Source organism: Papio anubis, chromosome 20 (assembly GCF_008728515.1).
Source record: "Papio anubis isolate 15944 chromosome 20, Panubis1.0, whole genome shotgun sequence".
In the NCBI taxonomy this organism is placed as follows: Eukaryota; Metazoa; Chordata; class Mammalia; order Primates; family Cercopithecidae; genus Papio; species Papio anubis.
In genome coordinates this window covers 42,004,482-42,021,300 of record NC_044995.1, presented here as the reverse complement: position 1 = coordinate 42,021,300, position 16,819 = coordinate 42,004,482, and the positions used below count along the sequence as shown (strand labels likewise).

General features: G+C 51.8%; 1 protein-coding gene across 4 annotated transcripts in view; it reads right to left on the bottom strand.

Annotated features, from left to right (window-relative positions):
• Positions 1–3,090: 3,090 nt before the first annotated feature.
• OLFM2 (olfactomedin 2) overlaps positions 3,091–16,819 on the bottom strand; it is an 84,736-nt gene continuing 71,007 nt past the window's right edge. For 2 of the 4 annotated variants that reach the window (XM_003914851.3, XM_009193450.3), the window contains exons 2-6: positions 10,412–10,561; positions 7,067–7,213; positions 6,615–6,834; positions 6,159–6,265; positions 3,091–4,233 (exon numbers count right to left, since the gene is read on the bottom strand). In XM_003914851.3, coding sequence (XP_003914900.1) covers positions 3,556–4,233; positions 6,159–6,265; positions 6,615–6,834; positions 7,067–7,213; positions 10,412–10,561 — 1,302 coding nt within the window. In that variant the 3' untranslated portion in view covers positions 3,091–3,555. Of the gene's footprint in view, positions 4,234–6,158; positions 6,266–6,614; positions 6,835–7,066; positions 7,214–7,452; positions 7,555–10,411; positions 10,562–16,819 lie in introns of those variants that run through there. The other 2 variants (XM_009193451.4, XM_021930684.2) reach the window with 2 other exon arrangements.

Here is a 16,819-nt window from a genome sequence, read left to right as displayed (position 1 = left end):
ATGATGAGAGGGGAAATCAGTGAGTTAGCAGTGGACAGCCGAAGACGCACACATATGCACACAGATTGATCCTGGCCTGGGAAGTGTTAGTCTGCCTGCCCATCCTTGTTTGTAACAAAAACCACAAACTCAAAAGCTCTGAGCCTGTGTGTGTGTGTGTGTGTGTGTGTGTGTGTGTGTGTGTGTGTGATCTCTCTGAGGACCTGGTACAGATGTGATGGACACACCCACACCCAGCCCCAATCGCGGTTTGAGAATGTGGCTCCCCAGCACTCAGCGTATTGTGGACAAAGATTGTGGACCTCAGCATCCTCAATTCTGCACCTTACTTTGGGAGAATCCAGTATCTAAGGGCAATAAACTACCCTGTCCTCTCACTGTGGAGACTCTCTGCCTCCAAATAAATGTAAATTGGGGTGGGAGTTGGGGGGATACAGATGTTCTAGGTGTCCCGGCTTTGTGCTGCTTTTCATTTCATTTTTTCAGTTGGTACAGAGTAAGGTGCCTCTCCACGTGCTAATCCGGGAATGAATCCTTTTTCCAATGTCAAACATATTTGCTTAAATGGAAATTAATTGCTTTTCTTGAGGATTTCTCTAAAAATTGGTTTTAAATGAGTACATTAGGCAGTCCCATTTATTATTCATTGGTTTCATTCCCAATATGGCCCCACTATCCGAGTTCCCGGAGATGCCAGCACGGAGCGGAGATGATTTAATCAGGGAAACCATTAATTAGAGATGGGGAGAGCTTCCCTCGGGGGAGTGGGGAGCACCCACTCTGTGGCCTCAGCGGGGTGGGGGTCTGGGCTACTGGGGTTCTTTAAATGATGTTTCTGCTCTGGATTCAATAGGGACCAACCACTGGGGTCAACATGGGGCAGGATCACCTGGGCAGCTTCCCCTACCTTCATTCTTGGCCCCTCAGCCCCAAGGGTGACGCTCCTCATTGTTCTTGTACCCCTTCCAACTAGCCTGGCTGCACCCCTTAGGTCCACCTCATGCAGGCCTTCAGACAGGCCTGGCTCGTATAAAGCCTTCATCTGGTTCTTCCCCGTCTGTGACTTCCCCTCCCCTGCCTTTAGCCAGATCTCTAAGGCTGCTGAGGACTTAGCTTCTCCTTTTTTATTTTTATTTATTTATTTATTTATTTATTTATTTATTTATTTATTGAGACGGAGTCTCGCTCTGTCGCCCAGGCTGGAGTGCAGTGGCCGCATCTCAGCTCACTGCAAGCTCCGCCTCCCGGGTCTACGCCATTCTCCTGCCTCAGCCTCCCGAGTAGCTGGGACTACAGGCGCCCGCCACCTCACCCGGCTAGTTTTTTTTGTATTTTTTTAGTAGAGACGGAGTTTCACCGTATTAGCCAGGCTGGTCTCGATCTCCTGACCTTGTGATCCGCCCGTCTCAGCCTCCCAAAGTGCTGGGATTACAGGCTTGAGCCACCGCGCCCGGCCTCCTTTTTTATTTTTAAAATTGAGACAAGGTCTCACTCTGTGGCCCCGCTGCAATGCAGTGGCGCTCATGGTTCATGGCAGCCTCGAACTCCTGGATTCAAGAGATCCTCCCACCTCAGCCTCCCGAGTAGCTGGGACTGTAGGCGCACACCACCACGCCTGGCTAGTTTTCTCAATTTTTTTTAGAGATGTGGTCTTGTTAGGTTGCCCAGGCTGGTCTTGAACTCCTGGGCTCAAGCGATCCTTCCACCTCAGTTTCCCAAAGTGCTGGGATTACAGGCATGAGCTGCTGTATCCGGCCTTCTCATAGTTCAGTCCCTTCCTGTCTCCCTCATACTCTTCTTTCCTGCCTCCAAAACGTCTTGTCTTTTCCTCTTCTTCCCCTCCAAGAGTTCTGGTTCCCCATCAAGGGCTATCCCTGCCCAATCCCTCTTCCAGGCAAACAGGCTCCATGTGTGCGGGGTGAGTGTGTTCAGCTGAAGGCACCTGAGTGCCCCTTTAGGCTGTTTCTAGCTTTTTTTGTGATTAGCTAACTCGGCACAAATGTGACTCATTTAAAAACGATTTTTGAAATTACAAAGCAACAAGAGAAAAAAGAAAAAGGAAAAATTCAGCTGGGCCCTACTCTTTCATACCCTGCTTGTCAGAAGCCAGCTCGATTGTTAAAAACCCATTTAAAAAATTGCCGGACTGGCCGGGCTCAGTGGCTCACGCCTGTAATCCCAGCACTTTGGGAGGCCGAGGGGGGCAGATCACTTGAGCCCAGGAGTTCAAGATCACCCTGGACAACATGTCGAAACCCCCATCTCTACTAAAAATACAAAAATTAGCCTGGCGTGGTGGTGCGTGCCTGTAATCCCAGCTACTTGGGAGGCTGAGGCACGCGAATCGTTTGAACCCGGGAGGCGGAGGTTGCAGTGTGCTGAGATCATGCCACTGCACACCAGCCTGGGTGACAGAGCAAGACTGTCTCAAAAAAAAATTTTTTTTGGGCCGGGCGCGGTGGCTCAAGCCTGTAATCCCAGCACTTTGGGAGGCCGAGACGGGCGGATCACGAGGTCAGGAGATTGAGACCATCCTGGCTAACCCGGTGAAACCCCGTCTCTACTAAAAAATACAAAAAACTAGCCGGGCGAGGTGGCGGGCGCCTGTAGTCCCAGCTACTCGGGAGGCTGAGGCAGGAGAATGGCGTGAACCCGGGAGGCGGAGCTTGCAGTGAGCTGAGATCCGGCCACTGCACTCCAGCCTGGGCCACAGAGCGAGACTCCGCCTCAAAAAAAAAAAAAAAAAAATTTTTTTTCCAGACCACTTGGTAATGCATCAAGAGTGATCAGAGAGTGGCAATCCAGTGACGGGAGAATACTCATTTGAGACCAGTTTTCATTGTTGTGCTAGAATTCTCGGTTGTTTTGATCAAACTGCTTTTAAATGAATTGCTTTCGATCAAAACAACTTGGGATTGGGTCTCCTCACCCATCTCTCCAAAGGGCTGGCCCTGGGGAACCCCTTCCCCCCAGTTTGCTTAAGCTCAAGTCATGGAATAAGGGGATCCTCACTGGAGATGGGTCTCCAGGCTTGGACTTTGGGGCCACCTCCACCTCTGCCCCTGTTGGACACACAGAGTCATCAAAGCATCAAATGTCAAAGGTCCCGTTTATTCCGGCAAACCGGAAAGAAAAAGTGTAAATAAAAAAAGAAACAGATCCATGCACTCAACTCCTGGGGGTGGGGGTGGGAGTGAGGGATGAGGAATGGGTGGGAAGCAAGGAGGGAGGGGTGGAAGGACAGAGAGAGTGAGAGAGACAGAGAGAGGCAGAGACAGGGAAAGAACTGGAGAACCAGAGCCATAAAAAGAAAAAGACATCCATAAAAAGGCAGAAAGAAAGAAGTGTATTAAAAGCAGGGATCAATAAAGGAGAAGAGGGGAAATTGAGAAAATAGACAGAAATACACAGGCAGAGAACAAAAGCCCAGCAAAAAGGTGGGGAGAAAGGGCATGACAGAGACAGAGAGATCACCCTTGAGGGACACAGGCAGAATGAAAAGGGCCCCCAGCCCCCGGAGGCCCCCCAGGCAGCAGCCTGAGCCACAGCATTGGCTCAGGGGTCCCCAGAGGTGCTGATGACGTGAAACAGGGTGACATTGTAGAGCACCTGGTGGCCGTTGTTCCAGGTATAGAGGGCGCGCTCCCGGGGGTTGTAATCCAGCATCGAGATGTGGGAATACTGGTTGTGGAAGGGCACGTCCGTGTACTCGTAACTGGACGTGTTGGTGAAATAGGCAAAGTAGACCTTGGCCCCAGCCAGGTGGGAGTTGGTCACGTAGAGCACACCGCAGATCATGAAGGCCTCGCCGGCGCTGCGCTTGGGGTAGCCGGTGTCCCAGGACCGCATGACCTCGAGGGTGTGTGGGTCCAGCCGGCTGACCACGATGTTGCCCGCGTTCTGGTTGGTGGTGTACACAGCCCAGAGCCCGCTCTCGTCCACCATGAAGTCCATGTCGGAGAAACCGCCCCAGGAGTAGGGGAAGGTGTTGTTGTAACCGGCGCCCGGGAGGCTCCTCTGCACCAGCACGGAGCGCGAGCGGAAGTGGTATTTGACCACCACGTTGCTCTGGTACTTGTTATAGAACAGGGAGCCGTTGTACACCACGTGGCCCGTGCCCGCCCACGGCTGGGGTAGCAGGTGCTGGATAAAGTTCTGGCCTTTGATGAAGTCTCCCAGGGTACGGAACTCCAGGACCCGGCGGCCCTTGTAATAGCCATCCATGTACCAGACCTATGGGAACAGCCGCTGGTCACTGGGCTGTTCACTGGTGGGGGGGGACCACCACCAATGACCCAAGGGTCCCAGCACCAGTTACAGCCATTAGAGATCAACGGTCACTAAGTGGTCATTAGTCATGGGAATTCTGTTGACCGTTCATTACCAATTATGGCCCTAGTGTGACCATGATCGTCTCGTGGTGACAGCATTAACCATGGGCAGTGAATTCAAGTGATGTCTTATGACTCAGTGGCTGTCCAGTGACCACTAACCACCCAATATCCAATGACCAGGGAATTCCTGGGCCCAGTGAGTCCCCAGGGGCTGCAGTTTCTTGGGGAACTGCATGGCCCCAGTGGGACCACGATCCCAGTGAGTGCTATTGGTCTTTTTTTTTTGAGATGGAGTCTCTCTCTCTCGCCCAGGCTGGAGTGCAGTGGCGTGATCTCAGCTCACTGCAACCTCCCGGGTTCAAGCGATTCTCCTGCCTCAGCCTCCCGAGTAGCTGGGATTACAGGTGCGTATCACCATGCCTGGCTAATTTTTGCATTTTTAGTAGAGATGGGGTTTCGCAATGTTGGTCAGGCTGCTCTCAAACTCCTGTCCTTGTGATCCACTGTCTCGGCCTCCCAAAGTGCTGGGATTACAGGTATGAGCCACCATGCCTGGCCTTTTTTTTTCTTTTGAAACAAGGTCTCACCATTCTTCCCAGGCTGGAGTGCAGGGGCACAATCACAGCTCACTGCGGCCTTGACCTCCCAGGCTCAAGCGATCCTCCCACCTCAGCTCCCCGGATAGCTGGGACTACAAGCACAAGTCACCATGCCCGGCTAATTTATTGTATCTTTAGTAGAGACAAGGTCTCACAATGTTGCCCAGGCTAGTCTCAAACTGCTGAACTCAAGTGATCTGCCTGCCTTGGCCTCCTAAAGTGCTGGGATTACAGGCGTGAGCCACCGCACCCAGCTGCTATTGATCTTAAAACAGACCTGAAGTGGACAATGCTTCATCCCAAAGGACCCGGGGAACTGCAGCCCCTGGGGACTCACTGGGTCCAGGAATTCCCTGGTCATTGGATACTGGGTGGTTAGTGGTCACTGGACAGCTACTGAATGATAAGACATCACCTGAATTCATTGCCATGGTTAACTAACCCCTGTCACCACGAGGTGACTAGGTGTGTCATTGACATTATCGCTGTCATCATGTTAACTAGCATTTGTTGTTTTTGTTTTGTTTTGTTTTTGAGACAGAGTTTCATTCTTGTTGCCCAGGCTGGAGTGCAATGATGCAATCTTGGCTCACTGCAACCTCCACCTCCCGGGTTCAAGCGATTCTCCTTCCTCAGCCTCCTGAGTAGCTGGGATTATAGGCATGTACCACCATGCGCGGCTAATTTTGTATTTCTAGTAGAGACGGGGTTTCTCCATGTTGGTCAGGCTGGTCTCGAACTCCCAGCCTCAGGTGATCCACCCACCTCGGCCTCCCAAAGTGCTGGGATTACAGGCGTGAGCCACCATGCCTGGCCTCATGGATGGTTCTTGTGTGTCTAAGTGATAGACAGTCATGACCATGGAAGCTACTAGAAGTCCAAAGGTCACTGAGCAGTGCTTGGTGGAGGAGGTCTCTTGTCCTTGGGAAGGCATTGGTCATTGGGTAGTTACTTGGACGTCAGTAGTCCCTGAGAACTGGTCGGTAGAACTCAGTAACCACTAGCCACTATACAGACACTGGAGGTCAACAGACTGGGATTCACAGGGCTGCAAAGCCCTTGGTCACTTGGGGGTTACTGGACAGGGAGGTCCAATGACCCTGGGGGATCCAGGACACTTTGGGCTACAAGACAGTCACCAGTGTGAACTCCCGGGGCACGTATGGGCAGTCAGAGGCTCTGTCCCTCCCAGGCCCTGACCCCAGGGGTGGGCGCAGTCACTCACCCGGCTATCCGCACTGGGGGCCATCGTGTCAGTCATCCAGGAGCCGAAGCGGGACCCCATGGCCCGAACGGTGATGGGGTTACTGACCCCGGTCAGCTTCCCACAGCCTGGGAGGTAGGAACAGGGGGAATAAGGATGGGGAAGGGAACAGCCCAAGAGAGGCAGGGCAAAGATGAAGTGCTATGATCAAGTTGGGAAAGTTGGGACCAGGGATGAGGGAAGACTCAAAAATCTGGTCCCAATATGTTGTTCAGTTGTGAGTGAGGGGTTAGAAGCCAAGGATCAGGGCCATTTCCAGCTTCTAGACTCAGGTGTAGCCTTAGGTAGGAAGGTCAAGGGTTGAGGTTTAGAAGTTAGAGGTCAAAACTGTGCCCAGCTTCTAGGCACAAACAGGTGATATTGGAGTTGGGTGTGGCAGTCAGAGATCAGGGGTCAGGGTCAAGGGCCAAGGCATACCCAGCTTCTGGGCGCAGGCATGGAGCCGGGCCTCCAGGGCCATCACCCGCTGCTGCAGGTCCTCGTACCCGTAGGCACCCATCTCCTCCTGGATGGTCGCCAGACTGCCGGAGAGATTCCTCACCTCCTCCCGCAGGCGTACAATGGTCCGTGTGTCTGCCTTGTACTGCTCCAGGACCGAGCTCAGGGGCAACAGTTCTGTCATCCTGTCCTTCAGCTCCTGTGCATCAAGATGGAACCGTGGCCAAGCCTGACCTCTGGTCTTTGACCCAGACATGACCTCAACCTCTGACTCATAACTTCACTCTTTGTCTTTGATGCACACCTGACCCTTGGCATTTGGCTCAGACTGGACCCTAGATTCTTCCCAGACATGACTCCACTGTAGGAACTAATGGATACCAAATCCCAATCATTCGTTTGAGCTCTGGTCTGGACCCAGGAGGACCCACCTGGAAGCTCTTGGCCGAGAGGGACCCATCAGCCGCCCGGAGCCGCGCATCCAGGCTCCGCATGAGGGTCTCCATGCCGCGTACATACTGGAGGTCGCGATACGTCCGCAGCTCAAGGACCTCCATGGACTGGGAGACATTCTGGACCTAGGAATGGGGACAACTGAAGGGACCAGACCTCCTTCCCCAAATCCCAACCCAGAGATGCCACAGACAAGAGCTGGCAGGGCCAGAGGCTGCGCAAACACCAGATCGACAAGGCCACCTTCTCCTCCCCTGAGCTTACCAGCAGCCTCCCAGTCGTGTGCCCAATCCATCCATCCATCCATCCCTCTCTCCCTCCTACCCACTGGCTCCCATCTGGTCCACCCACCACCACCTCTCACCTCCTCCCTAGTCTCCCAGTTCCACCTTCATCCCCTGTAGTCAATTCGCCACACAGCAGACAGAAGGAACTTTCAAAACAGATTAAATCACCTTCCTCCTCCACAGATCCTGCGCTGGCTGGTCCTGCCCCGCCCCCCACCCCACCCACTTCCTCTCTCTTTGTTCTCACAGACTCTAAGCTCCTTCCCTCCGCAGGGTCTTTGCACTTGCTGGTCTCTCTACCTGGAGTGCTGTTCCCCCCACATTCCCATGGCTGGCTCCTTCTCATCCTTCAGGGTTCAGCTCCAGCATCCCCCACTCAAAGCATCCTTCCCTGACCACTCTGTCCCAGGTAGCCGCTCACTCACTCTCCTCTTGCCTGGTCATTTCTTTCCCAGTGTGACTATGTAGAACATTCTCATCCATCTGCCTCCTTCAGGTGGGACCCTCAGAGACAGAGGCTGCGTCTAGCTTGTCCATAGCTTAACCTCCAGTGCCCAGCACTGGCCTGGAGTAGAGGCGCAGTAAATACTTTTTGGCTGAATGAGTTAAATAAACTTCCCTTGCCCTGGCCTCTCCTGACCCAACCTGAGAGTCCCCAGCTCCCACCTCACTGTAGCCAGGAGTTACCTGGCTACGGTGAACTCCGCCTGGGTAAGTTGAACTCCCCCTGGCTAAGGTAGACTCCCACCTGACTAAAGTGAACATCTGGCTAAGGTAGCCACCTTGTTAAGGTGAACTCCATCTCTGGCTTAAGTAGACTCTCACCTGGCTAAGGTAGACTCCACCTGGCTAAGGTGAACACCTGGTTAAGGTAGACTCCCACCGTATTAAGGTAGACTCTCACTTGGCTAAGATGAACACCTGGCTAAGGTAGACCCTCACCTGTCTAAGGCAGACCCTTACCTGGCTAAGGCAGACCCTCACCTGACTAAGGTAGACCCTCACCTGGCTAAGGTAGACCCTCACCTGGCTAAGGTAGATTCCTACCAGCTTCACCTGACTAAAGTGGACTCCACCTGGCTAAGGTAAACTCAGAGTCACCACTGGATGCTTGTTGAAATACAGACTTTCCTGTACAATTATTCACATGACACTTGGAAACTCTCAGAAACCCAGCAGCCTAATACCCACCCTGAACGCCACAAAACGTTTTTACAGTACTCTTCCCTTCTCCACAGTTTCACATTTCAGCTGCCTGAGGCCAACCGCAGTCCGAAAATATTAAGTGGGAAATTCCAGACATCAGCAATTTATAAGTTTTATTTATTTATTTATTTATTTATTTATTTATTTATTTATATTTATTTATTTGAGATGGAGACTCGCTCTGTCACCCAGGCTGGAGTGCAGTGGCGCCATCTCAGCTCACGGCAACCTCCATCTCCCAGGTTCAAGCAATTCTCCTGCCTCAGCCTCCCGAGTAGCTGGGACTACAGGCACACGCCACCATGCCCGGCTAATTTTTGTATTTTTAGTAGAGGCTGATCTCAAACTCCTGACCTCAAGTGGTCTACGTGCCTCGGCCTCCCAAAGTGCTGGGATTACAGGCGTGAGCTACCATGCCCGGCCCAGGGGACTATTTTCTATTGACCATGATCAGAGATAGAAGGAAACTTTTATAGGAGCCTCTTGGGGTGGAGGGTGAGACCCTCCCCAACGGACACAGAACGCCTTCTTAGCAGGTGAGTCTGGTGAACTGCAAAGCTGAGTGGGATGTGTCTGGTGGACCCATCAGACACATGTGTGAGCTATGTGTCCAGAGCTCACACATAGGACACTGAGATGCTGCCCCTCCAGTCTTCCTTCCTTCCTTCCCCTACCCCAACCCCAATAAGTGCTTGGCTTCTCTCCCAAAATAGCATTGAACAGGCCGGGCGCAGTGGCTCACGCCTGTAATCCCAGCACTTTGGGAGGCCAAGACAGGTAAATCACCTGAAGTCAGGAGTTCGAGACCAGCATGACCAGTATGGTGAAACCCCATCTCTGCTAAAAATACAAAAATTAGCTGGGCGTGGTGGCACACACCTGTAATCCCAGCTACTTGGGAGGCTGAGGCAAGAGAATCGCTTGAACCTGGGAGGTGGAGGTTGTGGTGAGCTGAGATCATGCCACTGCACCTGCACTCCAGCCTGGGTGACAGAGTGAGACTCTGTCTCAAAAAAAAAAAAAAAAAAGAAAAGAAAAAAAAAAGCACTGAACAGATAGTGGATAAAGTAGCCATCTGGGCATGGTGGCTCACCCCTGTAATCCAAACACTTTGGGAGGTCGAGGCAGGAGGATCACTTGAGCCCAGGAGATTGAGACCAGCCTGTGCAACATAGGGAGACCCCATCTCTACAAAAGATGTAAAAATTAGCAGGGCGGCCGGGCGCGGTGGCTCACGCCTGTAATCCCAGCACTTTGGGAGGCCGAGGCGGGCGGATCACAAGGTCAGGAGATCGAGACCACAGTGAAACCCCGTCTCTACTAAAAAAAATACAAAAAATTAGCCGGGCGCGGTGGTGGGCGCCTGTAGTCCCAGCTACTCAGGAGGCTGAGGCAGGAGAATGGCGTGAACCCAGGAGGCGGAGCTTGCAGTGAGCCGAGATCGCGCCACTGCACTCCAGCCTGGGTGACAGCGCGAGACTCCGTCTCAAAAAAAAAAAAAAAAAAAAAAATTAGCAGGGCATGGTGGTGCATGCCTGTAATCCCCGCTACTCGGAGGCTGAGGAGTGGGGATTGCTTGAACCCAGGAGTTTGAGGCCGCAGTGAGCTGATCATGTCCCTGCATTCCAGCCTGGGTAACAGAGTGAGACCCTGCGTCAAAAGGGGGAAGAAAAAAAAAGGACCTGCCTGGAGAGAAGCTGGATTATCAGCCAGCTCTGAATAATTTGCATAGCTGGATATGGCCACTGGCTGACCTGGATGGGGCTGGAGGGCGGGGTGAGAACTGGGAGATTTTCCCAGCCGCCCCCAGGGCACCTGGAAGGTTCTCACCTTCTCCATCAGTTGCCGCAGCTCCCGACTCCTGCCATCTCGAGAGCAGGTACTCTGCGCTGGGATCACAGCCGTGCAGATGCATTTCCCATCAGGGGCCTGGGCTGAGGTGTACAGCTGCCAGCCCTCTTCTGGGCTCTGGAAAAGAGTCTGCAAAGAGATGGGCGTCAGAGACTGGGATCCCAGTGAGGATCTTGCCTCGTCCTCGCTGGGACAGGAAGGGGGCCCGAGGAAACCACAGATGCCCTTTGCTGGGTTCCAGGCATATGCCAGTGCCTGTTGTGTGTGATCTCAGGCCCTCCTTAAGGAGCCTCATTTCACAGATGGCAAGACTGAGGTGCAGAGGGGTTGAGGAACACGGCAAGGAATTGGAGGACTCAACTGTTCTCCAAGACCAGAATTCATTCTCTCACACAGATTCATGCACACACACAACACTGTCTCCGTAACTGCCATTAGAACAGAGATCTGCCGGGCGCAGTGGCTCATGCCTGTAATCCCAGTACTTTGGGAGGCCGAGGTGGGCAGATCACGAGGTCAGGAGATCGAGACCATCCTGGCTAACACAAAAAAATTAGCTGGGCGTGGTGGTCGGCATCTGTAGGCCCAGCTACTCAGGAGGCTGAGGCAGGAGAATGGCGTGAACCCGGGAGGCAGAGCTTTCAGTGAGCAGAGATCGTGCCACTGCACTCCAGCCTGGGTGACAGAGCGAGACTCCATCTCAAAAAAAAAAAAAAAAAAAAAAAAAAGATCCACTCAACCCCCAAACCTAGGCCTCCTCTCTGCTTCCCCAGGCCACAGTGACATATCGGCTCTGGAGCTATCTCAGGACCACTTCATGGTTTGTTTTTTGTTTGTTTTTCAGTTTTTGGTGTTTTTTTCTTGTTGTTGTTGTTGTTGTTGTTGTTTTTTGAGACGGAGTCTCGCTCTGTCGCCCAGGCTGGAGTGCAGTGGCCGGATCTCAGCTCACTGCAAGCTCCGCCTCCTGGGTTTACGCCATTCTCCTGCCTCAGCCTCCCCAGTAGCTGGGACTACAGGCACCCACCACCTCGCCCGGCTAGTTTTTTTTGTATTTTTTAGTGGAGACGGGGTTTCACCGGGTTAGCCAGGATGGTGTCAATCTCCTGACCTCATGATCCGCCCGTCTCGGCCTCCCAAAGTGCTGGGATTACAGGCTTGAGCCACTGCGCCCGGCCTGTTGTTTGTTTTTGAGACACAGTCTTGCCCTGTCGCCCAGGCTGGAGTGCAGTGGCGCAATCTGGGCTCACTGCAACCTCTGCCTCCCGGGTTCAAGGGATTCTCCTGCCTCAGCCTCCTGAGTAGCTGGGATTACAGGTGCACGCCTCCATGCTCAGCTAATTTTTGTATTTTTAGCAGAGATGGGGTTTCATCATGTTGGCCAGGCTTATCTCCAACACCTGGCCTCCACTCCAGCCTGGGTAACAGAGTGAGACCCTATCTCAAAAGGAAAAAAAAAAAGGATCTGACCTCAGGTGATCCGCCCGCCTCAGTGCTGGCATTACAGGCGTGAGCCACTGTGCCCAGCCATCAGGGCCACTAAATGTTAAGTGCAACCCTGCTGTGCCCCACCCTACCTGGAGCCACTCAGGCAAGGTAATGGCAGACAAAATGCTCAGATAATCCAGTGATCAATTATGGCTTTGTTTCCCAAGCCATGCTCCTTGCAACACTGGTAATCTTACCAGGTGTGCTGGGAAAAGGATGCTCTGTGGTCAAATAAATGTGTGTCTTACTGGGAGAAACAAGTTTTGTTACTGTGGGACTTATCAGAGTCTTAGAAATGCTAATAAGTACCAGGGAACTCTAGGCACAAGACAGTCATAAACTTCCAAACTGACTAGAAGATACCCATGAGGCAGGTGGATCACCTGAGGTCAGGAGTTCGAGACCAGCCTGGCCAACATGGTGAAACCCTGTCTCTACTAAAAATACAAAAATTAGCCAGGCGTGGTGGCAGGCGCCTGTAATCCCAGCTACATGGGAGGCTGAGGCAGGAGAATCACTTGAACTTGGGAGGTGGAGGTTGCAGTGAGCCGAGATAGACCACTGCACTCCAGCCTAGGCGACAGAGCAAGACTCCATCTCAAAAAAAAAAAGAAGATATCCATGAGAGCCTCTTCTGTCCCAGGCATAGGGTCTGGGATAGGATCAAGGAAGAGAAGGAATGAAGAAAACATCTGGTGGTTGTCCATGGAGCTACTAGGAGAAACGGACATCTATCACTTAATGCCATTGATGCTTCTGGAACCACATGCTGCAGTGAGTGCTTTGAAGAGATAGTGCAGGGAGTAACAGGGGGTCTTCCCTCAGGCTGAGGGTCTCTGAGGAGGTGTCCAAGAGAATGGGCTCTTGAGATGAACTTGAGGGACGAGTGAGACAGGAGAAAAGGAGAAGGCAGGGGGCATTTCTGTCATTACAAATCCTGATCAATATCTGGAGGGGCCCGGGAATGTTGGCTCACGCCTGTAATCCCAGAATTTCGGGAGGCTGAAGTGGGCGGATCACTTAAGGCCAGAAGTTTAAGACCACCCTGAGCAATATAACAAGACCTCATCTATACTAAAAATTAAAAAAAAAAAAAACATTAGCTGGATGTAGTGGCATGCACCTGTGGTCCCAGCTACTCAGAAGGCTAAAGCAGAAGGACTGCTTGAGCCCAGGAGATCGAGGCTGCAGTGAGCTATGGTTGTGCCACTGCACTTCAGCCTGGGCAACATGGCAAAACCCTGTTTCTACAAAAAATACAAAAATTAACCAGGCATGATGGCACACACCTGTGGTCCCAGCTACTCACATGGCTGAGGCGGGAGGATCGCTTGGGTGCAGGAAGTCGAGGCTGCAATGAGCTATGGCTGTGCCACTGCACTCCAGCCTCGGTGACAGAATGAAACCCCATCTCTTAAAAAAAATACAGAGGCCGGGCGCAGTGGCTCACACCTGTAATTCTAGCACTTTGGAAAGCTGAGGTGGGTGGATCACCTGAGGTCAGGAGTTCGAGACCAGCTTAACCAACCTGGTAAAACCCTGTCTCTACTAAAAATACAAAAATTAGCTGGGCATGGTGGTGGGCGCCTATAATCCCAGCTGCTTGGGAGGCTGAGGCAGGAGAATTGCTTGAACCCGGGCGGGTGGGGACGGCAAGCCGAGGTTGCAATGAGCCGAGATCACACCACTTTACTCCAGCCTGGGCAAAAGAGCAAAACTCTATCTCAAAAAAAAAAAAAAAAAAAAAAAGGATGTGGGGGAACGTGAGGGTTGTGGGGTAACTGGCTTGGGCTTGCACATGTTCAAAACCTGAAGTCTTTGCTTAAGACCTGAAGGAAGTGAGGGAGGAGCCATTTGGATGTCTGGGGAAGGGGTTCCAGGCAGAGAGAACAGCAAGTGGAAAGGCTCTGAGACGGGACCACGCCTGGTGTGTCTGTGAAACAAGGAGGAGGCCCACGTGGCTGGAGCAGATTGAGTAAGGGGTAAGTGGAGGCAGATGAGGGAAGGGAGGTGATGGGGCAAGGCCTTGTGGGAAGCAGTGACGGCTTCGGGTTCTGCTCTGAGGAAGGTGGGAGCCATGGAGGGTTCCGTGCAGAGGCGGGACGTGACCTTACTCGGGTGTTCACAGCGACCTCTGCCTGCTCTAGAGGATGAGGGAGGGAGGCCAGGGCAGGGGTGACTGCACGGATCCAGGCAGGCGATGATGGGTGGTGGCCATAGAGGCGGTAAATGGAAGATTCTGGTCCTATTCCAGGATGCATTCTGACAGGCATGGAAGAAATTCTGATTTAAAAAACCCCCAGTGTTTTACAGAGAAACAAAGCACCACAATCATTGATCATTTGCACAGCCGTTACTAGATCTCCCAGCAGAATCGGTGCCGTGAGCTGCAGCACAGAGAAACCAAGCTGTGAATTATGAGCAATCCCAGGGACTCCAACTATTAGCCCACCTTTTTCTCTCCCACTCAATCAAGTCTTTTTTTTTAAGCCTTATTGGAATATGAGCAAATGATATAATTGTACAAATTGTACAGATGAGCTTGACTCCCCCACTAATCTATAAGGAAAACAAACCATTCATAAATGCCAGCTGAAACTATTTTAGTCATTCTTTGAGCCTTTGTACACCCTTCCTAAATGGGGATAACCCCTTTGTAAGTTGCACATCCTCAGTCCCGGCAGAGAAGCACAGTAACTCACTTTCTCCGCCTTCCTTGTATTCAGGTAGGAGCTGGATGGAGCTAACATTCACTGCAGGTGTGCCCAGGATTGGCCACAGCCAAGAGCTTTCTCTGGTGGTCAGACTCCACCCTGCCCTTGCATGGGGCCAGCAGAAAATACACCCAGCAATCCTCAAAGATGACCCACAGGCATTAGTGATTAATACCACTCCTCTTGCCTCTCCAGTGGGAAAGAACTCGAAGGTGTATGTTCCATGAAATCTCCCAGAGGAATCCATTAAATTTGCACCTCAGTTGTCCACAGCAGCAACCTACTCCTTACTTCTCTTTTATTTATTCACTTATTTTATTATTTTTTATTTTTGAGACAGACTCTCGCTGTGTTGCCCAGGCTGGAGGGCAGTGGTGCGATCTTGGCTCACTGCAACCTCCACCTCCTGGGTTCAAGCGATTTTCATGCCTCAGCCTCCCGAGTAGCTGGGATTACAGGTACCTGCCTCCATGCTTGGCTAAGTTTTGTATTTTTAGTAGAGACAGGGTTTCACCATGTTGGCCAGGCTGGTCTCGAACTCCTAGCCTCAAGCTATCTGCCCACCTTGGCCTCCCAAAGTGCTGGGATTGCAGGCGAGAGCCATTGCGCCTGGCACATTTATTTATTTTTTTAAGATAAAAAAATAAGAGCCAGGACTGAGTCTTGCTGTCGCCCAGCACTGGGTCTTGCTGTCACCCACCACTGGAATGCAATGGTGCAATCCTAGCTTACTGCAGCCTCAAACTCCTGGGTTTAAGCCATCCCCTCTCACCTCTGCCTCCTGAGTAGCTGGGCCTACAGGCAGGTGCCAACACACCCAGCATTTTCTTTTTTTTTTTTTTTCCCTTTTGTAGAGACAGAGTCTCACTTTGCTGCCCAGGCTGGTCTTGAACTCCTGGGCTCAAGCGATCCACCTGCCTCGGCCTCCCAAAGTGCTGAGATTACAGGTGTGAGCTGATGCGCCTGGGGTACTCATTAACTCTCCCTGCATGGGTTTCCTTCACTTCCTCTCTCATTTCACTGCTCCCCTACTGGTTCTTCCTGGCTTCTCTTAGGTGGATACTTGCACTTACATCCTCTCTGAAGAAGCCTGACCTAAGACAGCAAGGATGGCCCAGTACAAGAGGAATACCCCATGAGAGCTTGTGCCTTTGGTTCTGCGAGGATCCAGAACTACTCTCCCCCACCTCCCTTCTTCTTCTCTTTTTTTTTTTTTTTTTTTTTTTTTTTGGAGATGGAGTCTCACTTGGTCACCTAGGCTGGTGTGCAGTGGCACTATCATGGCTTATGGCAGCCTCACCCTCCTGGGCTTAAGTGATTCCTCCCTCTTCAGCCTCCCGAGTAGCCGAGACTAAAGGCCTTTAGTCTCACCATCACACCTACTACTTTTTAACTTTTTTTGTAGAGATGAGAGTCTTGCTATATTGTCCAGTATGGTCTCAAACTCCTGGGCTCAAGCGATCCTCCTGCCTCAGCCTCCCAAAGCACAAGGGATTACAAGGCATGAGCCACTGTTACCTCTCTGGTTATTTTTGCTTTTTTGTTTTATTTTGAGAGGGAGTCTCGCTCTGTCACCCAGGCTGGAGTACAATGGTGGGATCTCTGCTCACTGCAGCCTCCACCTCCCAGGTTCAAGCAATTCTCCTGCCTCAGCCTCCCAAGTAGCTGGGATTACAGGCATGCACCACCAAACCTGGCTAATTTTTGTATTTTTAGTAGAAACAGGGTTTCACCATGTTGGCCAGGCTGGTCTCGAACTCCTGACCTCAAATGATCCACCTGCCTCAGCCTCCCAAAGTGCTGGGATTACAGGCATGAGCCACCTCCTCGGGCCCTCCCTTCTTGATAAATCCAATCCAATTCTTTAAAACAAAAAAAAAAAACAAAAAAACAAAGAAAAACATCAAACAGGAGCCCAAGCATCCCTGCCCCTCCTCCCCTGGCTCTGGTCCCCAAGCAATTTGGATAGAACCCCCCAAGGAATATCTTTTGTGCAGAGACAAAGCCGCCGGTTCAACGTAATTAACATCTTCCTACATTTCCTAGTGTGTCCTTTGAAGCAAACAAGCCATTTTCTCTCGACAGAGGAAATATTGAATTGTAAAAGAGAAGCAAGATTTAAGTGGTGCAGAGAGAAGGCCTCCATGGTTTTCCTAAAATAATTGTCTGCGTTGGACGCATCTCACCG